General features: G+C 39.9%; 1 protein-coding gene across 1 annotated transcript in view; it reads right to left on the bottom strand.

Annotated features, from left to right (window-relative positions):
* LOC126092090 (somatostatin receptor type 4-like) overlaps positions 1-23724 on the bottom strand; it is a 389704-nt gene extending 365980 nt beyond the window's left edge. Inside the window, exon 1 of the mRNA XM_049907513.1 lies at positions 23607-23724. Within this exon, the coding sequence (XP_049763470.1) occupies positions 23607-23698 (92 nt within the window). The 5' untranslated portion in view covers positions 23699-23724. The remainder of the gene's footprint in view (positions 1-23606) is intronic.
* Between the last annotated feature and the right edge of the window lie 2269 nt (positions 23725-25993).

Below are 25993 nucleotides of genomic sequence, written 5' to 3'. Positions count from 1 at the left end.
GTATTCTTCACCAAAGCTGCTACTGTTCGGTCGAGTAGCTCCTCAATTGACATCACGAGGCTGAGTGCACCCCGAAAGATGGCAACAGCGCATGGCGGCCTGGACGGTCACCCATCCAAAAGCCGAGCACGCCCGACAGCGCTTAACTTCGGTGATCTCACGGGAACCGGTGTATCCACTGCAGCAAGGCTGTTGCCATATCGACCATACTCGTCAAAAATAGGTCAGAGCGGTAATGAGTTGCAACGGAGTTAGCTGCAGGCACGCAAGACTGTTATGTGTTGGGAAGATTAACACGGCCAACAGGCGTTGTAAAGCAGAGCCAGCTGGGCACAGTGTAGCAACACCAAATGCTGCAATACGCTAGCGGAAGGATGGAAACCTTTCCACACGTGCCACCATGGAAGTGTTTAGAGAATGCGCCTTAGGCCTAAACGAACACAGTCTGGAGCATACAAGTGCTTAGCCATTCATATATTTATACTAAATTATTCTCATCTCAGCATCATATCCTACACCACAAGCCTGTGAAACACGGAGTGACATCCTGGAATACAGGATGAAGTCTGCTGTTCCACCAAGGGACAAGGCAATACAACCTTAGTCACAAGAAGAGCCCCCGCTGGCCCAGGGAGCCACCTCCTTGCTGAGCTGCCTACCTGTCGTCAAGGTCGCAGCCGGAGACGCTGCTTACTCAGCATTTGAGTGAGGTCATACTCGGTTCCTCTCTTTGGGCTGTCAGCAATGCTGAACGTCTGTTATTTTACGTGAAGAGCAACTGGATGACTCCACCAAGCTCTTGCTGATGTACTGCAGCCAAGGGCCAGAATGAAGTTTAACTGAAAAAATTCACTGTCAACCTGGGATGTCATTTCACTCTCCACAGGTGGCAATCCAAGGGTCATCTAACAGTGACGATTTCAGGTTTGCTATAGATTTAGTGTAATCAGTACAAGCAGCTGTAAAACAGCAATTAATTTAAGGAGGAGCAAAATAATAGGTATTCCTGCCCATTGGTGAGGTGCAGGAAAGGCGTGGTGACTACTGATAGTCATAGTGGGACTACTGATCTTCATCTGGGTGGTAGCATTACGAAACCAGTACATAGTTAATGCGTATCCTGTCAAATGGGAGTTACTGAAAAATTTGTAAGAGTAAAAATGCAGTGACTATTATTAATTGCAAACTACAGGGAACATATGTAGAAATCGAGGAAACAAAGATACAAAAATGCCACCGATGGGAAATTACAGTCTGTCCAAATATGATAATAAGAGAGGGGCTAGATTTTTGCACAGTGAAATTGCTAATGTGACAAAAGGAAGTAAGACAATGCAATGAAAAAGTGATTGAGCCAGAATTGTACTTTCAACATGTCGAGACACAATGGTTGCGCTTTACCTTTGACAAGATGGTAGTAGTGGCTATTTGTTTTGAGTGGAGGGAGACTAGAATTAAAGGGTAGTCGTTTGTTATGAAATGGAACAGCGTGCGTGATAATGGAGCCTACTTTCCACCTGTCTGCCTGAATATACCGCAGCCTGGTTTGTACTGGCCAGAGGAGACCAAGGAAGTGCTACCTGCCACAAATCCAACAATCTTAAATCAAACTCTAGGGCTGGAATTAATGCAGTCTATAAGCACGCTTATAAACCGGCAGAAGAATCTCCTTGGAAACCTTAGTGCAGCATGTAAATTTGCGGGGCAAAATCAGTACCACAAAGACACAACATTGACTAAAGAGAGTTAGAAGTTAGTATGGAAGAAACACAGTAATGAAATAAGTTCCATGGGGCTTGAATTAGGGAGCAGGGCAAGGGGCCCCGTAGAAATAGATAATATTAAGTAACAGGGTGGAGGAAATGAGTTGTTAGAATAATTCTTAAGAGGTGAAACAGGGCCAGGAGGTCCAGTCGCCAGGAAGTCTAGTGCAAGGGATGATCTAATTTGGTCGACCTGTGGGTCTGGGCTTGATAAAAATGAGGGAAATGTGGCATATCGACCATATTTGGTCATGGAATACGCCAGAGCAGAAGTGAGATCCAACAGAGCCAGCTGCAGGCAGGCAAGACTGTTATGCATTGTGAAGCAAAACATGGCTCACAGGTGTTGCGAGGCAGAGCCAGCTGGGTGTGGTACAGCAATAGGCTACGCTGCAATATGCTAAAGGGAGGACGGAAGGCTTTCCTCGCCACCACGCAAACGAACGTAGTCTGGAGTGTATAAGTACTCAGCCATTTTTGCGTACTAAATTATTCTCGTCTCAGCATCGCAACTTACGCCTGTAACACATGGAGCGACGTCCTGTAATGCAGTGCAGTGTCCTCTATTCGACTATATAACAGGGCAGCCTGTCCTGAGTCACGAGAGAGCCACCACAAGAGCAGAGCCCCACTCGCTGGGGGAGGTCACTGCTATCATCAGTTGTGTCGCCACACTGTCATCACAATCGCAGCCAGATATTCGAGTGATACCAAGCTTGGCTCCCTCTTTGCTCAGTCAACAGTGGCGGACGTCTATTATTTGGCATGAGAGGAAACTGGACGCCTCCACTAAGCAGTTCGTGATGAAGGCTGCCGAGGGCCAAAATAAAGAAATTACGAGGTTCATTCAAGTTCTAAGGCCTCTGATTTTTTTCTGATTAACTACTCACCCGAAATCGATGAAACTGGCGTTACTTCTCGACTTAATCGTTCTGCAGATGTACACATTTTTCACAACGCTGACGCCATGATTCCATGGCAGCGGCGAAGGCTTCTTTAGGAGTCTGTTTTGACCACTGGAAAATCGCTGAGGCAATAGCAGCACAGCTGGTGAATGTGCGGCCACAGAGAGTGTCTTTCATTGTTGGAAAAAGCCAAAAGTCACTAGGAGCCAGTTCAGATGAGTAGGGAGCATGAGGAATCACTTCAGAGTTGTTATCACGAAGAAACCGTTGCGTAACGTTAGCTCGATGTGCGGTTGCGTTGTCTTGGTGAAACAGCACACGCGCAGCCCTTCCTGGACGTTTTTGTTGCAGTGCAGGAAGGAATTTGTCGTGGGATACACCTGTTACCGTAGTGCTCGCTGTCCCAGAACATGGACACCATCATTTTTTCAGCACTGGCGGTTACCCGAAATTTTTTTGGTGTCGGTGAATCTGTGCGCTTCCATTGAGCTGACTGGCGCTTTGTTTCTGGATTGAAAAATGGCATCCACGTCTCATCCATTGTCACAACCGACGAAAAGAAAGTCCCATTCATGCTGTCGTTGCGCGTCAACATTGCTTGGCAACATGCCACACGGGCAGCCGTGTGGTCGTCCGTCAACATTCGTGGCACCCACTTGGAAGACACTTTTTGCATTTTCAGGTCGTCATGCAGGATTGTGTGCACAGAACCCACAGAAATGCCAACTCTGGAGGCGATCTGTTCAACAGTCATTCGGCGATCCCCCAAAACAATTCTATCCACTTTCGCGAACATGTCGTCAGACCGGCTTGTGCGAACCCGAGGTTGTTTCGGTTTGTTGTCACACGATGTTCTGCCTTCATGAAACTGTCGCACCCACGAACGCACTTTCGACACATCCATAACTCCATCACCACATGTCTCCTTCAACTGTCGATGAATTTCAATTGGTTTCACACCACGCAAATTCAGAAAACGAATGACTGCACGCTGTTCAAGTAAGGAAAACGTCGCCATTTTAAGTATTAAAAACAGTTCTCATTCTCGCCGCTGGCGGTAAAATTCCATCTGCCGTACGGTGCTGTCATCTCTGGGACGTATTGACAATGAACGCGGCCTCATTTTAAAACAATGCGCATGTTTCTATCTCTTTCCAGTCTGGAGAAAAAAAATCTGAGGCCTTAGAACTGGAATGCACCTCGTAATTGAACAAATCCATTGTCGTCCTGACGTCTCATTTCAGTGGCCACGGGTGACAATCCAAGTGTCATCTAGCACTGCCAAGGCAACTCTTGATCACGTGGTTCTCTTCATCATGCACTGAAGCGCCAAAGAAACTGATACAAGCAAGTACAGAGATATGCAGACAGAATGCGGCACTGCGGTCGATAACAAGTATCTCGCACAGTTGTTAGATCGGATTACTGCAGCTACAGTGGCAGATTATCAAGATGTAAGTGAGTTTGAACGAGGTGTTATAGTAGGCTCACGAGCCATGCGACACGCCATCTCCGAGGCAGTTATGAAATAGGGATTTACCCGTCCGACCATTTCACGAGTGTCCTGCGAATATCAAAAATTCGGTAAAACATCAAATCTCCGTAATAGCTGCGGCCGGAAAGAGATCCTGCAAGACCGGGAATCATTCAACGTGACAGAAGTGCAACCCCTCCGTAAATCGCTGCGAATTTAAATGATAGGCCTTCAACAAGTGTCAGCGTGCGAACCATTCAAAGAAACTGGTATAGGCATGGGACATCATCGATATGGACTTTAGGAATCACAGTCCCACTCGTGTACACTGGATGATTGCACGACACCAACATTGGACTGTTGGTAACAGGAAACATGTGGCTTTATCAGGCAAGTCTCGTTTCAAATTGTATTAAGTGGATGGACGTATACCGGTATGGAGACAACCTCATCAATCTATGGACTCTGCATGTCAGCAGGGGACTGTTCAAGCTGGTGGAGGCTGTGCAGTGGTGTGGGGTGTGTGCAGGTGGAGTGATATGAGATCCCCGATACCTCTAGATACGACTCTGGCAGGTGACAAGTACGTAAGCATCCTGTCCGATCAATTGCATCCATTCATGTCCACTGTGCATTCCGACGGACTTGGCCAATTCTAGCACGCCAATGCGTCACTCCACGCATCCAGAATAGCTACAGAGTGGCTCAAAGAACACTCTTCTGAGTTTAAATACTTGCGCTGGCCACCAAGCTCCCCAGACGTGAACATTATTGAGCATATCTGGGATGCCTTGGAACGTGCTGTACAGAAGAGATTTGCAACCCCTCGTATCTTACGGACGTATGGACAGCCCTGTAGGATTCATGGTGTCAGTACCCTCCAGCATTACTTCAGACATTAGTCGAGTCCATGACACGTCGTGCTGCCGCACTTCTGCCGTACACGATGTTAGACAGGTGTATCAGTTTCTTTGGCTCTTCAGTGTATTATTACGCAAACAGGGGGAATGAAGCTGCTTAGTGAGGGTCACTGCAATCATAAGGAAAATTATCTCTCAACACGTACAATTGACATTAGAAAACGCTGTTACAATTGAAACAGTATAATCACGATAATATAAGGCATAAACAACGATAGCTTCCTTTCTTCACTGTGTACAGCAAGGTCGTCTCTCTCCTTACTACACCCATGCTCATAAATTAAGGATAATGCTTATACATCGTTAAACAACGCTCTGGTGGGCGGTTTGCGGGTTTAAATCACCTCGGGGTATGACCATGCGGTGCATTTGACCTGCGGTCGTCGCACGGTGGCCCTGGCAGCAGTCCACATACGCAGAGGTTTGTTGGTGCATGTCAGAGTACGGTGCATCGAGTAAGGGTGCAGACGCTTTCAGACGTGCTAATGGTTACTGTGTGTTGAAAATGGCTCAAAGAACACATACTGATGACGTTATGAGGAGTAGAATACTTAATGTCCTTGAAAGGGAGGTCTCGGTTTGATGGTGTGGGGTGGGATTATGATGGGTGCACGAAAACCCCTTCATGTCTTTGACAGAATAACTGTAACAAGTCAGGTGTATCGGGACGTCATTTTGCACCAGTATGTCTGCCTTTTCCAGGGTGCAGTGGGTCCCACCTTTCTCCTGATGGATGATAACCCACGGTCCCACCGAGCTCCCGTTGTGGAGGAGTACCTTGAAAGAGAAGATATCAGGTGAATGGAGTGGCCTCCCTGTTCTGCAGACCTAAACCCCATCGACCACGTCGGGGATGATCTCGGTCGATGTATCACTGCACGTCTTCAAACCCCTAGGATACTTCAGGAGCTGCGACAGGCACGGGTGCAAGAATGGGCGGCTATACCCCACCTGATCCAGAGTATGCCAACCCGTTGCGCCGCCTGTGTACGTGTGCATGGTGATTATATCCCATATTGATGTCTGGGTACACGTGCAGGAAACAGTGGCGTTTTGTAGCACATGTGTTTCGGGGCGTTTTCTCAACTTATCATCAGTACTGTGGACTTGCAGATCTGTGTCGTGTGTGTTCCCTATGAGCCTGTGCTATTAGCGCCAGTTTTGTGTAGTGCAACGTTATGTGGCACCACATTCTGCAATTATCCTTAATTTATAAGCATGACTGTACATGTGGCAGGCATTTAGCACATCGATTCTTTCAAGTAATAAATGTAAAGGGAAACAACCTGCAGCAGACACTAATTGATAGCTATTAATCACTGTTCTTAACATCAAGACAATTCAACACTTGTTCCTTTCACTACAACTGGTAGCCAGCGTAAACATCAGTACACATCCCAGTAACTAATAATTAAACACATCATTGCATGTTGGATTCAGAAAATAGGAAGCAGCAAGCAACTTCAGTACTTCTTCCTTTCACTACAACTGGTGGCCAGCGTAAACATCAGTACGCAGCTCAGTAACTAATAGTTGATCACGTCAGTGCATGTTGCATTCAGAAAATATCAAGCAGAAATGGTAGCACCCCACGTGCTTTGTATCCTTTGATGCAGGAACACAGTCTATCGGTGGACTCAATACAGCTCACTGCCATCCAAGGCAGAACTCACCAAATAAGACAGTGCCTTTTAGTAAGTAGACCAAGCACAGCCCAGCTCGCTACAAACGCTACAAATGCACACTCTTCCATCGCAAAGCCCAGCATGATACCGACTCCCGATATACATTCTTTCAGAACATAAACTTTAGTGCGATAAACCAGCTGCTGACGTCTTTGTACGATATCTGCTTTAAAAAAATAAAAAAAAAGGTTCAAATGGCTCTGAGCACTATGGAACTTAACTTCTGAGGTCATCAGTCCCCTAGAACTTAGAACTACTTAAACCTAACTAACCTAAGGACATCACATGCATCCATGCCCGAGGCAGGATGCCAACCTGTGACCGTAGCGGTCGCGCGGTTCCAGACTGTAGCACCTAGAACCGCTCGGCCACCCCGGCCGGCAGATCTGCTTCCACCTCTTGCTCCGTACTGTCGTCTTTTGCTTTCTCCTTGCTGGACCACAAATAAACACTCTTTCTGGCAGCGAGCTCGTTAATCGCAAACAGTAAAAGTCTTGTCACCTTAGATCACACATTTGAACACTGCCAGCCATGGCACAAAGTCTTTGGTGAAATATCGATGTCCGTACATAACAAGGCTTACGTGGCAGTTACATCTGTTTAATTATTGTTTGTTGCTGCCAGGTCGATACCTGACAGCGTGATGACTATCACTCATACGGGTCTGAACGAACAGAAATGAAAAAAAAAACAGAGATGTCGATATTAGTCTCTAATCATCATTTTCAAGTTTTGCAGAAGTCTCTGTAGTTTAATTCAGTTTTATTTCGCTAGTGCTATCAAAGTAACAACGAGCAGTAACAGGCAGAGCGACATTACACGGCCGTCATAATTTATCCTGCAGCGACAACGAGCGCAACAGTTTTGCTCTGTTGAGTTAATTACGCAGTCAGCAACCTTTATGTGTTAACCTTTAATTAACTGCTGTCACAAAGCTACGTTTTCTCGTATTTCGAACAGTCGTAAATATGCAAGTTAGCGGAGAAAGAGATCCCTCTCTGATACGGCATGGTAGTTACCGAATTCTATGGCCATAAAATGGGAGAACGGAAAGCGCTGTGCAGAAGGAAGTTCTGAACTTATGATGCAAATACTGGGAACATTTAAAAGGTCTTTCTGGTTTACATTTATGAGCAACTGTATTCGGCAGAGTAGAACACAAGCAGGGTAGGTCAACTCAGGAGTAATTTAACACGATGCTGGTGGCTGAGCTTTGTAGCTGTGGACTAAATTAGCTAAGGAAGTTCAACAATCAGCCAGTTTTTGCGTGAATGGCATACAAATAGTATTTTTTTTAAATTATTTCTTCGAATAAGAGAAAAGGATTGCAAGGAAAGAGTTGATTGGCGACTCCATGGAGTGTTCTGTGCACCACGATCAAATGATGTAATATATATTGTTTTATGACATTTGAATTGTTACTTAGTGGCATTTTTCGTACTATTACTATTTTTATATATTTGACTCCTCAGTTTGAAGGTAATATTTTACGTAAATCACGAACGATGTACTTCTAACTTCTCACGCCAGATGTTGGGTATTATATGTTTCTCAAAACTGTGTTATACCTCATTTCATGTTATTCATACATTATTCTTTCTCCTTGTCCTTTTCCCTTTTACTTGTCCTGCACTCTGACAACTTATTATCGATCTGTTTTATGTTTTGCAAGTTGTTTTTTTTTTAAAAAACAATACGCCAGTGTATTTTAGATGTTTCCTTCCCCCTCCGTCTGCTGTTTCTTACGTATATTTTAAATTTGAATTACTTCGTGATTCACAAATGCACACGAGTTATTTTGTGTTAATATCTTGCGAAACTAGTAATATTAAGTATTCACGTGACACTTGTCACATAGAGGGCGTTCCAAGCCCTGTCACACCGAGGCCTGCTGAACAGGTGCATGTAAACAGTCGCCTCAGTTTATGTGATCGCTCTAAGCTTGTTGATACCAGTACCTTCCAATTTTAATTGTATATTACAGGTATGTTCCTACCAACTGTTATGTTCATACGCAGTTACAGTTGCGATTTTCTGTTTTATACTATCTGAACGTTATGTGAAATTTTTAACTTCTAGCACAGAGGATGGTCACTAAGTGACCGAAAATCGATTTTGCGGATAATAAATCAAAAAATTGGCCAATGCTGATTCTCCTTCCGATTCTAAGAAAACAGTTGTTTCAGAAATTATATTCTATACTGATTAAACGCCGAGCCAAACCTTTGCTCAGCAGTGTGTTGGTCCACCTTCGTAACGCACTACGGCATCGATTCCGCATGTCATGTTTCTAAAAGTCCTTGACAATTTTACTTCGGTATGTAGCACCATATGTGTACACGCACGTCACGCAATTTCCGTAAATTACGGGTCGATGGTTTGTGGGCAAGGAGGTGGCGCCCGATAGCACCCCATCAGGTTCGGATCAGTTGAATTTGCTGGTGAAGACATCAACTGAGCTCACTATTATCCTCCTCAAACCACTGAGGCACGTGTCTGGCCTTGTGATACGAATAGGCGTCCTGCTGGAAAATGCCATTGCCGACGGGGAAGTCATCAAGTATGGAAGGGCGCAGTTATGTTCACTTAGCCAACTGCTGTCACATTGCATTTGATTACTACCGCGGTTCTCATGGAAGTACAGGTGAAAGTCGTCCGAAAAATAACGCTGAAGCCACCGACTTGCACCCGTTACGTGGTGAATGTTTCGAGCAGTCGTCCGTCTGAGTAATGGCGCACACAGCCAAAAATGCCAGCCGCAAGGAATTAGGACAGTTGCGGCTATGGTTCCAGCTGAAATAAAATGAGACCAACGCAGACGTATGCTGTAATACAAAAGCCTTATTCAAAATGCAACCTTCTCTCACATTTTGCAAAAAGACATATGAACTGTATATCCAGCCGTATATGGTATACATTTAACTTCTCTTTGCGTAAAATGTCCTTTTCTCGTTCGGTTCCAGAAATTTGTAGAGTTATATCAAGCGGATTTGCGCCTTGAAACAATTTACTCCCTTATGCAAGATATAGACTGTATGCCCGTCCTTTATTTTAGATGAGTGAGAAGGCTTAGAATACGCCGTAAACTTATACAAATTTTTACCACTGCATTTTCTCCATGGAACACTAGTAGAATCGAAACCTTGCAAACTAAATGCACCCAGTCTGTTACCACAGAATCTTCGAGGAATTTCCTGCAAGCGTCCTCAACATTAGTCAAAATGGTTCAAATGGCTCTGAGCACTATGCGACTTAACTTCTGAGGTCATCAGTCGCCTAGAACTTAGAACTAATTAAACCTAACTAACCTAAGGACATCACACACATCCATGCCGGAGGCAGGATTCGAACCTGCGACCGTAGCGGGAGCCCGGCTCCAGACTGTAGTGCCTAGAGCCGCACGGCCACTCCGGCCGGCTCAACATTAGTCACACGTTCAATCGTATGTGAATATGATACACAAATGTTACGACTTTCTTGGTTATGTTTTCGCACAGGTCTAAAAAGAACCTTCTCTGCCAATTTTACGATACTCAAATACTTGATTATTTATATTACCGAACTACGTTGGCTGATTGCACATTCTCCCAAAAATAGCCCCTATAGCCATAATGCGACGTTTACGACGAATAAACTGCTTCGTATTACGCTCTTCCTCCGACGACATGCATACCAACGAGATCACAATATCGCTTAGCGTCTCCGGGTACCCATCTCCTCCTTCACTTTAGAACAATGGAAAATGTGAAAACCGTCACGCGCAACATCGAGGCAGGTAAGTAACGTTTCATCCCCAACTGCCATTTCGTTCGACACAAAGATAACGAAACCCCTATGCGTAGTTCTTAGGCCCGGCGTTTATTTTTCGCATCAGTAGTAACCGGCATACAAAAAACATCGTTCATCCGACCAGACGACACGTTTCCACTGATATACGGTCCATTCTCGTGTTCAAACCCGCGACCGGACATCTTGATTTATCTTCGTTGATCCATTATGGACCATGGGACAACGGCTTGCATGTATTTCTTGATTCAATACTTTACCAACAGCCGTATGTATTGTAGAAATTTATTTTATGAACTTCTTATGTGCTGTCAGTTTCGGCATTATATTTATGCCATCTTCAGACCCCACACGTCATAGTCGTAAAATCGTTATACAAGGAAGGAGCCATATAACTGGATCCGTGAATCAAATCGTTATGCAACATCTCTTGGCTGTCTAACGATTTGATTCACGGATCCAGTTATATGGCTCCTTCCGTGTATAGCGATTTTACGACTGTGACGTGTGGGGTCTGAAGATGGCATCAATGTAATGCCGAAACTGGTAGCACATAAGTTCATAAAATAACTTTCTACAATACATATGGCTGTTGGTAAATTATTGCATCAAGAAATCTTGATTTATGGTTTCCGTGATTTCCCTAAATCGCTTAACACAAACGCAAGGATGGTTCCTACGAAAGGCCACGGCCGCTTTCCTTCTCCATCCTTGTACAGGATGGTCCATTGATAGTGACCGGTCCAAATATCTCACGAAATAAGCATCAAATGAAAAAACTACAAGAACGAAGCTCGTCTAGCTTGAAGGGGGAACCAGATAGCGCTGTGGTGGGCGCCTACTTTGGCGTCACCATTTGTTGCAGGTCGTTCTTGACGTTTCACATGTGGCTGAACACTTCCTGTTTCCTTAAATAAAGTAACTATCACAAAGCGAAAAAAGTGGTCCTACTAAAACATTTATATTTATTTACGTACTACACGAATATGTGATAAAAAATGGGGGTTCCTATTTTTAAAAAACGCAGTTGGTATCAGTTTGACCTGTGGCAGCGCCATCTAGCGGGCCAACCATAGCGCCATCTGGATTCTCCCTTCAAGCTAGACAAGTTTCGTCTTTGTAGTTTTTTCGTTTGACGCTTATTTCGTGAGATATTTGGCCCGGTCACGATCAATGGACCACCACCACCCTGTACAATCCGAGCTTGTGCTGGGTCTCTAATGACCTTGTTGTCGAAGGGATGATAAACACTAATCTCCTCTTCCTACTCCTCCAATCTCGTTATCGCATCTGACGATATCGTTGAGTGAACATAAGAACACGTAAGTGTCATCTACTACGGAGCTACTTTCACTAACATCTTCCTGGAAAGGAGACGTACTAACAGTCTTAAAAGGTAATAATCACAGAACAAAGCCACCCAGAGTCGCCACACAACAATCAATTAAGTTAATATCGTTGAGTGAACATAAGAACACGTATGTGTCATCTACTACGGAGCTACTTTCACTAACGTCTTCCTGGAAAGGAGATGTACTAACAGTCTTAAAAGGTAATAATCACAGAACAAAGCCATCCAGAGTCGCCACACAACAATCAATTAAGTTAATATCGTTGAGTGAACATAAGAACACGTAAGTGTCATCTACTACAGAGCTACTTTCAAGAAACGTCTTCCTGGAAAGGAGACGTACTAACAGTCTTAAAAGGTAATAATCACAGAAGAAAGCCACCCAGAGTCGCCACACAACAATCAATTAAGTTAATGATGCACAATGTACGCTGAATGGTGCGCTCTGAAACAGTTGTACCTGCTACTGCATTGTATTTTGTCATCAGATCTGCTACAGATCGCCGCCTATTCCGTTTTACAGAGCGAGCAAGTATCCAATCCCACGTCCTATAATGAGGTGTTACCGTTCAGTAGGTGAGAGGATTTTGTCTTGGAGCCAGCATGTGTAGAGGGATTCACTTCTTAGCCTTTCGTTTGGCTCTGTAAGTAAGTGATTAAATTTCTGTGTCTTACATTTCTCTATGAACTTTTTCTCTATGTCCTGGCGAGAATAAGTGCCGACTAAACTGCGTTTCGTTTTTGTGTTGTTGCAGCTGCGTCAAATTTGAGCCCAATATGTTGCACTCGTCGTGTGAAACTATAACAATGGTTGGCGTGCTTTCGAAGACAGATTCCTACTAAAGAATACAAGCCTTACGAGAAAAAGAAAACAAAAATACCTGGGGTAGGGGAATTTCTGACAATGATCAGCTAAAAGTGGTATAATCGAGTAGTAAAGAGCACGAGAAGACCATGCAGACTATCCAGCACACGAAAGCCAAAGATAAGAATTTGTATCGTGAATAGGATAACCAATGTAGAGCGCCGTTATGTAACCATCATATCTGAAACATCTCATAGATCTTAATATAAATATATTTAATTTTATCGGTACAGTAGTTCTGCTTGTTTTATTCTTTTATACGTCCCTTTCTCTAACCTCATTGAATAGTTCCCAAAATTTATTTAATCTACAATCGAGCATAAAATGTTTGATTGGAAAAAAATTAAACTGTGAATTGAAGGAGTAAACTACAAGAATTAGTTTATTCACTGTGTTTCCCGGAAATAGTCTGAAACTTATGGTAGAATTATGGAATACAGATAACACAGGATGGGTGAAACAGAACTATTGTGGAAAATACACCGCCCTACGAAAGAGTTAAGCAAATAGAAAGGACATTAACGGATGTCAATGTAACTTTGTATACGCACTCATCATCGATGTGTATGTGACAACTAGGGTGACCACCAGAGTGCATTAGTGCTGTTGATACTTCGTGTTGTTTCCAGTAATGTAGGGTAAATAAGGACGTGAAAGAGTTAGATGTTAAGCCATGACTGTGAAAGAGGTGTAGATGGAGTGCACTCATGTTAGACAGCGGTATCACCAAGTGGCATTGTAAAGGACTCACTGCGTGGCTCCAGTTGGCTGGCTGGTCGAGTCGTGAAGTTTGTGGAGCATTCGGATGTGACAGTGGCCTAATACTCGACAGAATGATAATGTGAGAGCAGACACACTCGTCATCAAAGATGCGGCTGAACACGAGTGACCACCGCAAGGGAGGATCGCTGAATTGGTTACCAAGCACTTCACATCTTTACCTGCTATACCGCACCATTGGTAGGAGACTAACTGCAACCGACTAGGGAATTACTGTCGGAAGTGTAGGCTCCCTTTAACACCACAATATAGACGTCTGCGTTTGGAGTGGTATCGTGACCAGAAAGCATGGACTCTGGTTAAATGGCGTTGCATTGTGCTGAGTGATGAATCGTAGTTTTGTTCTAATCCAGATGATCAGCATAGGCTATAACCAAGGAAGAAGTTCCATTCTTCCAATTTTTTGGAGAGGTTCAGTGGTGTTACGTCTGGCGTCTTGGTGTGGGGGGGGGGGGGGGGACGATCTTTTGGGATTCAGGTGATGGCTGATAGTAATTGAAGGAACTCTGGTGGCACAACTTTATTACACGGACTTCCTGTGTCCTCATGTGTAACAGTGCTGTGGTGAATTTTGTAACCGGTAATACTCGTTCATTCATGGCACATCTTTCTATGAATTGACTGTATAATGTAGGCACTACTGTAGCCTGCAAGGTCAGCAAAACGGTCCCCAGCAAACTATGATTCCAACACAGTGCCAGTATCTAGGACATCAAAGACCAGTTACAATTGTTGTGGGTCAGGCAGCCTCAGAAGAGGATGGCACAGCCTACTGACACTCTTCCCAATCAGATCAGACTTTAAATGCAGGTCAGAGGGGGTGCAACCTCATACTGATAATTGGTCTCTTACAGCCAAGTTCTTTCTAAATTTGACTGTACTTTATAATCACTTAAATAACATCAAATACTCTATCAGTATGGAAAATTTAAATTTTGTTAGTCAGCCCTTTCTCGGTGCTTCATTTTTGTTTCTGCCATGTATGTCATGCACCTTAAAATTGGCAACCAAACGTACATCATCTGCACCTGGATGCATATGATGGAAGTTGGCTTGTCTAACTTAAGATATTAATGGAACTGATCCATGGTCCTATTTACGTTACGTTTCGTAGCTACTGATACACTCTTAGAATCAGACCAATAAACAGGAGAAACATCTTTTCTGAAATTGCATAGATTTTGCTTTCTCTGAGCTCAAGTAGTAAACCTTTATTCTATTCAAACTGTCAATCAAACATGATTATGTTCATATTTCCAATTCAGTTAGACATCGTTATTATTTGTGAAGTTATTGCCATTATTTTTATTTTCATAATTAATTTGAAAACATGTTTGAAAAGAAATGGTAAACTCTCTGGAAGTAAAATTGATTTGCTGTAAGGTCACTGAGCTCACACTGCCCATTTTATCTTTGTTCTTCCTGGAGTAGGTCATGGTGTGTCACGGAGATGTCATGTCGGTTTTGCACTTTACTGGATATTATTTGTTGTCTTGTGAGAGACTGGTCTGAACATCGTGATTGTTTAATTTGTGACAAGAAACAATGTGTTCAAGATAAAACGCCAACAAATGCTCATTTTGAAGTACTCCCTTTTTTACATTAAAACTTTACCTGCAGCACCCACGAAATGTATATCAGTGGACACCGAGCAGCCAACAATAACCGACCATCTCCTCCGAAAGCAAAAATATTTTGTTGACACCGACCTATTTCGAGAGAAACAATAACCATAAAGGGAAATCAGAGCTCATACGGAAAGATATAGATGTTCGTTTTTTCCGCGCACTGTACGAGATTGGAATAATAGAGAATTATTGTGAAGTTGGTTCGATGAACCCTCTGAACTTAAATGTGATTTGAAGAATATCCATGTAGATGTGGATAACGACGGAATACAATAAGTATTGGAAGAATCAACATATTAAGTTTTTTTTATGAAAATTAGTTTTAAATTCTACCTATGCTCGAAATACACTGCCATTGAGACAGCAGATTACACAAACATACCCAAAGTTTCTATCTGCAATGTTTATATTATTGAAACCAAATATTGTAATTTCGAGTGCATGCATTTGAATTTGGGGTCTGCAGATAAGATAGTAATAAGTATACATATGTACTGAAATAATATCCATCTTGCAGGAACAAAATAAACAAGACTGTGCATACTCGTAAAACGTGACTCCAAAAAGAAGACATGTACTGGAGAGTAAGAATGACTGGCACTGTCGATGGTGGCAGCAGATGAACGTATGAAAGTAAAAAAAAAGGTTTTAGTTTTTATTTCCTTCTGTTTGTAAATGAAGAACGGTTATAGAAAATTAAACGATTGTATTATATTATTCATTGGTGAAGCGGTGAAACCAGTCTTTAAAGATTTTCGACAGTTGAGAAATGAGCAATGCTTTAATAGCTTTTGATCAATCGCAAAATAAACATTTCGAAACTAGAAGATAGAAATTTTAGAAATGAGGAATACGTTAAAAACTATGGATAAATCACGAAATAAATGTTTCCAAACTACTGGACAATCACTGACAAAAGGTAATTAATTGCTTCAAGCCAATAGGTAAAATTATAAAACAAAGTGATAAAGAGTGGAACATGTGTCAGAATCTAAGCGTGTAGAGATTGCTGATATTAATAAAGTGGGTGTGATGTTAAGACTTTGAATCTGATGGTCTTAGTGCAGAGATCGATAGATTTCTCAAATGACTGGTTGTAGAGCGAAAAGGTGTAATATATACCGAAAATTTAGCATTTGAAGGTCTTAATGGAGAGAGAGATAATTTTATTGCAACATTATATGCAGAGAATAAAACTGTAACTAATCCCTTTAATGTAGTGGAAAACATTGATGTTTCGAGTGAAGGTGGGAATATGGTAAGTAAGAATAGATGTTCTTGGTTTAAGAGAAATTGTTTTCTGCTGCAAAGGATGAATCATTACCTTCGATGGCTAGGGCAAATGAAATTTTTACATCAGTAGCTAAAAACCATGTATGGAACTACTTCCTGAAATTTTCAATAGTCTGTGTTTTCCCAAAAGCCGGCCGGATTGGCCGTGTGGTTCTAGGCGCTACAGTCTGGAGCCGAGCGACCGCTATGTTCGCAGGTTCGAATCCTGCCTCGGGCATGGGTGTTTGTGATGTCCTTATGTTAGTTAGGTTTAATTAGTTCTAAGTTCTAGGCGACTGATGACCTCAGAAGTTAAGTCGCATAGTGCTCAGAGCTATTTGAACCATTTTTTTCCCAAAATATACTGCAGTTCTGTAGTTAATTATGGCTTAGGTGGTTCAATGCACCAAAATCAATTTTGTAGTTAGTTTAGAAACAGAAGCATATACATATGTAGCAATGCTGTGAATAACCTAATATTTGCAACACCAAACTTTGATGTACAATTTTGTAAATGTTACATGTAAATTGTACTACAATATATCTTTCTATGTTTGTTACCTATTTAGCCTTAGTCATCAGTAAAGAGTGCAAAGCATCCAAGAAGTGGCTTCCATTCTGTTGTACCATCAGTTTTGCTGGTATCGAGAAACAGAAGGTGTGCATATAACTTACTGCTGTTAACGTATAATAAAATGTTATTGGTAGAAACCTTTCTGAAAAAATGCTAATAAAATCTGTAACGAAACAATACTGAAACACGTAATTCTGCTGAGACTATTGCCTACAGATTTTGCGCCAGTTCTGTGGGATGGAAATGTTTGTGCGCTCATTGCGTTGAAATTATGGCCCACAGTATTCCGAAGATAGTTGAGAATATACACATATTTTGAAAGCAGACACATAATTGGCCGTTAGCACACAAAAGTACTATATATTTCACTATGTTTATACTCCTGTGACCACAGAAGCAGATACCTTTGTAAGTAATAGTGTAGATCGTTGATCAGAAATTATATAATAATGCCGTCGATACAGCTAATATACACAGACTATATACTTCTGTTGAAAATGGTCATAACTGAGATGTCACTTATTCAGAGAAAAAGGGTAACAGTTATTTCTAAAAGGAGAGAGATGTATGTAACATAAAAGTTTTGTAGCTTCTGTGTGACAGAAAATTTTAACTAAGGTAAACAGTAAATACAAAAGTAAAGTACCAACGTTTGTGGTAACTAAGGAATTAAGGCACCTTGTGAGAAAATAATTGGTAACTATGAACGAGATTAATACATACAAGTTTCTATTCATGACACAACAAGGTAGTTTCTTACTTTATTTAACTTGTAATGAGGACTTCGAATTTTTTGTGGTATGGTTAGTGTTAGGATTTACATTGAACACTTAGTGATTTTGGTAACGAGTGTCTGAAAAAATTGTTGCCATATCTTGTTTCAGCTGACTAGTGACTTTGTAGTTTTCAAATATGTAATGGTCTTTTGTCCTATTTAGCTATACTCCACGATTTTCAAGTAAATTTATCTAGTAGCCTGAATGCATTTGGAATGATTCACAAATTGTGGTCATTATTGAAAATATTATGGAGAGACAGAGAGCCAGTTTGGTTTCTACTGGCATGCTATAATAAAAAAATAATGATAATTGCAAGAACATGAAAGTTATTAAAGATAATATGAACATGAAAATTAATAAAGATAATATGAACATGAAAATTATTAAAGATAATACTCAAAGCAGAGATCTGATTGAAAGTTTCAGTCATGAGTAACATATACTTCCAATCAGTTCGCATATAATGTGAAGTATTTATCAGTCATTGTTGAAAACACAGCTTAATGAAAAATTGGAGTAATTAACTTAATATAAATCTAATGAAAAACAAACTACTACTGCATGCTATCATCCTTCTATGCATGTTGTAGGTTATGTCGAGATTAGACTTAAGCATTGCTGGAATTATTACCTCCTCAAGCTGAATGTTCTTATACTACTGTCATCATGTTTCTGTGAGACGTATTTACTGCTTTTGACGAAGCTTCAATCGACTTGTAAAGGAACAAGAACATATGATGAGAGAAGAAGATTCATGGCAAATGTGTGGGCTTTCTGGTGATCATGTTAGCAATTATATTAAGGAGAATTATGATGTAGAATTAAGGTGGAATTAGGTAGGTACATAGTGTCATATATGCTAGTAAATTATGTTTATGAAATCATGTGGTATGACATCATGAAGAAATATTTGAAATTGGAATTGGGGAAAGTGGTTAATTACAAGCCTAAGCAAAAGACAAGTCCTAAGATTTGTTGATATTACATATACACAAGTGCAAAAGTATGTGTAATAACTGAAATTTAATCGCTATCAAATGAAAAGGTATGTTATAGTTACCATACATGCTAACTTATGTCATGGCAGCAGAGGAGAAACCAACTTTAAAATGAATAACTGTAATGTACAATGAAATCATATAAGAAATGGGAGGTCAGTATTGTTTGACATATCAGAATTATAATTTAAATATAAAATATTGCTTCTACCAGGGACAAAGGGTTCTACACAGTAAATAAACAGATTGTGCATAAATTTAATTGTTTTTGATGGAATCTTTTTGTGTAATATAAACATGAGTGTACTATATCCTGTCTGCCTGTCTAGGTGCTAAGATTGTATTGAGGGTCAATTTTGTCTCTTTTTGAAAGCTACTATGCAACTTTGAAACACGTGCTGTGTTTGGTTGTAAAAATTCTGTAAGGATTTTTCATTAGATATGCTTCACAATTTATCCTGTACAGTTCAATGGAAAGATATGTAGATGTAATGTAATGCATTTTTCAAAACTATTGTGCTTTCTTAACTACTTTTTCGATATATCTGAAATGCAGTATACCACTTTTGAATGAATTTTGAGCAATGCCCTTTAAAACCAGTAAACATTTTGGAGAAATGTCATTAAATATATTTGTGAATTTCTAGGCTGTCTTGTTTAATGAAAGAATATGTAAATCTTCTGTAAACTGTTGTACCATAGTTACAAAAATTTGAGTTTGATCATAAATATATTTAATGAAAGAAGGGTCAGACTTAGTAGGCACTGTTGTCACATACTAGGTTAAAAGTTAGAATTTAAACTATTATAGAAAAACTGAAATATTTCTGCATACCATATTGTGAGTAAAGGCTTTTAAGATGAAGTTCCACATTTATGAACAACTTCTGATTAACTGTACCATCAATGTTCTGCAATGGCTATCATTTAAGAATAAAACATTTTTTCAGATCATATGGGTAAGGCAAGCTTTGAAAATCGTAAAGAATGTGAGCTAAAAGTAATTCTGTGAGACAACTTGATAAATGATAACAATATTTTGAGTGATTGTGAATCTGTACTGCAATTGATTTTGGACTGAATGTTGATACACAATGACGAGAATATTTTTTTACAACAGGTCAGGTTCTGATCAATGTTATGATATTATGTTGATGTAGGACCATTGTGAGATGTTCAGGAAATGTGGTAGGAGAGATGATTTGCAAATAATGATTTTTGGTGATGTTATAATGATGATACTGTTGGCATTGATGATTTTGTTGATGGTGTATTATTCAAAGGTGGTGAAGCTTAGGGACATGTATTGTCTGATGTTCATTAATATCAAAGGGTATATGTTTGTGTCTGGAAATATGCTGACTGTTCATCACATGATTATTGTAGTTCTGACAGCTGAGAAAAAAGTAAATTGACGCCATCTAAGGAACTTTTTGATAAAGCATATCTTGTCATAACAGAGATAGTGAAACTAGTAGAAGAGTTAATTTGGGAAAATATCTGTAACATTATCATGTTGCTGATTACTGATTTATACGACCAGAATCTTGATATGTTTTGTACAGAAATTTGTCAGTTATGTAATTTGAGCTAATTAATATAGTGGGCTTGTGATATACTTTATTGGTTTTGAAGACACATAAAAATTATAACATGTATGTGAATTCTGTTTAAATTAATTTCTTTCTGGTCCAATGAAAATTAATGTGCATGAGCATAAATATATTTGACATTGGTCGACCTCTCGGTAGATATACTTCATTTTCCTTGTATAGTACTAGTAATCACTCCATCACTGAAATTAAATTTTTGCTATCTTGTTGACAGCATATATACTGTAAAGAGCAGTTAGAAGTGCATTTTATTCAATATGCAAACTCAAATTTATGTTGATTATGGTAATTATATCTTACACACATTACATACACTTAACTTTCACATAACTGTTCCAAAATTTAATTATTTTTACATTTTTCAAAATTTGCATTTTCTGCTGTTCCATTTCTTTGGTGTCAAAACTCCACTGGCATTTTCATGCTTGCAAAATTCGTGGCTGCTATTTTAATGGAACTGATCAATAGTCCTATTTTCATTTTTTTACATACCGATACATTCTGAGAATTAGATCACAAAACAAATAAAACATTTTCTGTGAAATTAAATAAATTTCAGTTTTTGAATGATCCAATATTAAAGCATTATTCTATTCATATCTAAACATAAACTAATTACATTCAAAATTATCGATCAATCATAATTATTTTTCACATTTCCAATTTAATCTCAAATTGAAATTACATTTGAAATTACTGTCACTATTTCTATTTTAGTAATTAATTTTGAAAGCATTTGTAAAAAGAAATGGTAAACGCTTTGGAAGTAAAACCGATATGTTTTAAGGTCACTGTGCAGATATTACCTGTTTTACCTCTGTTCTTCTTAGAGTTGTCAATTGGATGTGTTTACAAGAACTCATATCTGATTTGTACTGTACTAGATGTGACACATTTTATTGTGAATGACTGGTGTTCATGGCATGTCTTATGGTTAGGTCATGTCTGTTCTGTACTCTAATGTACAGTAAAGGGTGTGCATGTTTTATTGTGAATGACTAGTCTGACTACCAAAATTGCTTGGTTTGTGAAAAGAAGAGAAAAGACTAAAAATTTATTTATTTATTTATTTATTTATGCATTTATTTTACCTGGCAAGATTAGGGCCTTCAGGCCCTCTCTTACACCTAACCAGGCATACTCAGATTCAACAAATTTCAGTTTCTACAGAACATTAAGGACATATAACATGTTATACAGTATTAATGTTACAGAAAAAATTAGAGATTATAAAAGTACTACAATGATAATTATAACAATCAAAAAATAATTATAATAATCAAGAATAATAATAATAGTAATGACTATGTATAGGAAAGTGAACATATTTTTTCTTTTATGAATGTCAGTCCTATTGCTAGTTGGGAATTTTATCGTTATATTCTTGCAGCTTGTGAGTTCTTCTCATCAAGCAGAGACATAAGACGATAGAATGGGGTGAAAGAGATATAGAAAAGGTAGATAAGTTAGAGGAGGAGAAATAGAATGGTAAAATTCGAAGCTATGATGGAGAGGAGAAAGAAAAAGATGAGAGGGGCACGACAATGGTGGCTATACCGTCCCTAATATGTAAGTCTTGAGTTCCCTCTTGAATGTTAAGTGGTTCTGGATAAGACGCAGATCACAGGGGAGCGCGTTCCATAGTCGTATGGCTGAGATGGAGAATGACACAGAGAAAGATTTTGTGTTATGTAAAGGTACAGCCAAGATGCTAGATGTATCCGATCTGGTATTGCGGTTGTGGAATGATGATAGGTGTTTAATGTGAGAAGATAAGTATTGGGGGCACCAGTGGCTAAGAAATCGTTGAAGTAAGCACATCGTGTGGAGATCGCGTGCCTTATGTGGGCGTATCCAACCTAGCTGGGAGTATGAAGGACTGATATGATCATACAACCGTATATTGCATACGTATCTAACGCAAGCATTCATCACTAGCTCGAGGCATCTCGAATTTTCACTATTTGTGTCGTGTTGAACTACATCACAGTAGTAAAGATTAGGCAAGACTAGTGTTTGGACTAATTTTTGTTTAACATGGGTTGGAAATATTTTTCTAAATTTTTGAATTGCATGTAGGGAGGAGAGCGATTTCCGGCAAGCTGTGACTGTATGTTCTTCCCAGTTTAGGTGTTCATCCAAGATTATTCCAAGGTCTTTTACTGTTTTTTGGTATGGTAGTTGGGTACCATTGAGGAGTATTTGAGTGACTGTTTCGCGAAAGTACCGACTGATTAACTTTGGATGAGATATAAGTATGACCTGGGATTTCTTGGGGTTTAGTTTCAGACCTAGATTCTGTGCCCATCGAGAAACAGAGCAAAGATCTGCGTTCATACTCGCTACTGCGTCAGCAATGTTCTTGGGGCTTGCACTTATGTACAGTTGGATGTCGTCGGCATATAGATGGTAGTTGCAGGAGTGAATCACTGAAGAAATATCATTAATGTACAGTGAGAAGAGTAATGGACCAAGGACGGAGCCTTGGGGAACTCCAGAGCGCACGTTTTTCCATGATGACTTTTCCGACCCACAAATGACTTGTTGACTTCTGTTTTTGAGGTAGCTGTCGAACCAGTGTATAGCGCTGTTTGAGAAATTCAGCTGTTTCATTTTAATTAGTAATATATCAAAGTCAACTGTATCAAAAGCCTTGCTAAAGTCAAGCAGTGTTAGGATGGTAGCTTCACGTCTGTCCATAGCATGTTTAATGTCATCAGTTACTTTGATTAATGCAGTTGCTGTACTATGGTGCTTTCGAAAGCCTGACTGATATTTGTTGTGTCGAAGATAAAACGTCCACAAATGGTCATTTCAAAGCACATATTTATCAAATAAAACTTACCTTTAGCATGCAGGAAATTTGTATCTGTAGACATTGACCAGCAAAGAAGATTTCGAAATACAATGAATGATAAGAATAACTTAAGTAATTAGAAAAATCATCTTATTATTTCTTTTAAAAATTCGTTTTAATTTCAAATAGTGCTCAAAATACGCTGCCAGCGAGACACCTAATCACTCAGACATATCCAAAAGTATTTACCTGCAAAATTTGTAGTACTGAAATCAATTATTTTAGCTCTGAGTGAAGGGATTATGTTGGAGATCTGTGGTACTAATTTCATTTTAGTTTCATGCATTCTACTTCGTGATGCCGTTGTCACAAAAGTCTATTCTGATGTATTATGAACAAGTGTTTACGACACTTACCTCTCAATGCTCATAGCAGTGAGTGTGAGCACGGAGCAGACGAAGGAGACGCTCTGCATATAGTGCACCATCTTGCACAGGAAGGCACCCATTGTCCACGTGTACGAGAACAGCTTCGCCACCTGTGCACATGACGCCACACATTACAAGAAAGTTCACATGAAACTGAATACATTTAAAAAAGTGTAACTAAGCAAGCAGAAAGTCGTAATTTGAAACCTATCAGTGTTGCAAATATGTTATTCAATGCAACAATGATGTTGAAAATTTGAGCTGGTCTAGATTTAGAGCCGGGGTCTTCTAGTGATAACCAGTGATCGCGTGAACCATGATTCTGCGAGAGTCGCCTACTGCATCTCCTCAAATTTTCAAGGTCACTGGCATTTCTCTCCAATTTTCAACGAACAGCTCAACCACAGATTCTCTCAAACGCTACACGTATCAAAGGTACTGGCGGGCTGAATTTGATAGAGGAGGCGAGCTTTAACTAAAACCAAGTACGTTAAAATAGTGAAAGCATAATTTTTTTAGTCTTGTTTTGAGCACAGTATGTTTTCTCTTGTATAAAGTAGGTAAATGGAAGGTTTTCTCTGTTTTATTATGCAATTTGTCTATTTTTTAATATTTATATAAGTTACTGTGAAATAATTGTTAATTATGTTAATAGTTTTGAGTGCTTATCTTTTTTTATGAAAAATAATTTTTATCCATTTACTGTTGACGTTGCTACTTCACAAATACAAATTCTTTTAGAGATTCGTACATAAAGAAACACAGAAAGATACTGTATATATTTTGTATTTCGGCCATAATTTTCTTCACATGCAACTGTGTTTTTTGCTTGTTACACGTTACATAAAACTCGAAGTCATTAATGAGGACAGTTGTATATGGATCCTGTGCACATTTTGGGCTTACTATTCCTCTGTTCACTAAGAAGCTCATGTGCACTAGAGGAAAACGCTTTAATTCACTGGCAGTTTGACACAGAATGAGATATGATTCACCGAACCATGTATCTTTATGCATTTGGCCAACATACATAACTAAAAGTTTCGTTAATGACGGGAGAGAATAGTTTCAATGGCGTAAAATTTCCTTTCCTCACTCTTTTTCAACAAATGAAATTTCTCTTTATTGTGATGAAGTCGCAGGGAAGATGTGGTACTGATATATATGTATTTCAGTGTCCTGTCGTACATCCATTCATTGACTCATTTCTCAAGGATTGGTAGTGCATTTCAAGTCATAAACCCGAGAAAAAATTTTATTTCATAAACACTGCTTTTAGATTTGAATCTGTTTGACCACTACTGTATAACCATAATGCGGCGAAACACTTGCCTCAGTAGAACGTAATGTTAGAGAACTCAGCTTCAAGGATCCCTCGTAAAATATGAAGTTGCTTTCAAATGGCAAGTAGAGAAACATAGAAACTGAATTTTATGAACTTTCCATTCAATATTCACGAGATTTTCACTCGTGGGTCCCTAGCTAATAATGTATTTCTGCGCCGGCCGGAGTGGCCGTGCGGTTCGAGGCGCTGCAGTCTGGAGCCGAGCGACAGCTACGGTTGCAGGTTCGAATCCCGCCTCGGGCATGGATGTGTGTGATGTCCTTAGGTTAGTTAGGTTTAATTAGTTCTAAGTTCTAGGCGACTGATGACCTCAGAAGTTAAGTCACATAGTGCTCAGAGCCATTTGAATCATTTTGTATTTCTGCAGCGAATACAGCTAAGATCAACAATTGTGGGAGACGAACAGCCAACAGTGCGTGGATGGCGATCATGGCAGCCCACATAAGGACGCTAAGGATGATGATGATGATGATGACGACGATGATGAGTGCGTGTTTAAAGGGACTTAACTACTGAGTCATCAGTCTCTCCTTATCATAAGAGAAACGCATAAGAAGGTTAACTACTCCAACTATATAAGCATGTCAAAGAGTTTAGAAGGGCGTGAGAGTAGTTGTATCACGATAGGTAACAGAAAACAGAGATCAAACATCAAAGGCAGATAAAGCCATTGCACAAGACACGGAAATTTTAAAATACGGGGATACGGAAAATTTCAACATTTAATTAGAGCTTTTTCACTACAGTTTGCCTCCTCTTTGAAATAATTTTCAGTCAAATGCGGTCTCAAGAAACTAGTATGTTTAAAGTTAATAACAATATAGCAAACTTAAAACGTCAATTATAGAATTAAAAGACTCAGAATACTACGGAATTCCTTCAACGACAATCCCGGCAGAAACTAAGAAAGTGTGTGTTATGTATTTACCATGGAAGTAGAAAAGGACAAGAAACTGCCATTTCCAGATGTGCTGGTCACAAGGGACGGCAATAACCTGGGACACAGCGTGTATCGAAAACCGACACACAC

This window comes from Schistocerca cancellata, chromosome 7, assembly GCF_023864275.1.
Source record: "Schistocerca cancellata isolate TAMUIC-IGC-003103 chromosome 7, iqSchCanc2.1, whole genome shotgun sequence".
Lineage (NCBI taxonomy): Eukaryota > Metazoa > Arthropoda > Insecta > Orthoptera > Acrididae > Schistocerca > Schistocerca cancellata.
Note: the sequence above shows the minus strand (reverse complement) of the source record. Positions and strands in the feature narration are given on the sequence as shown.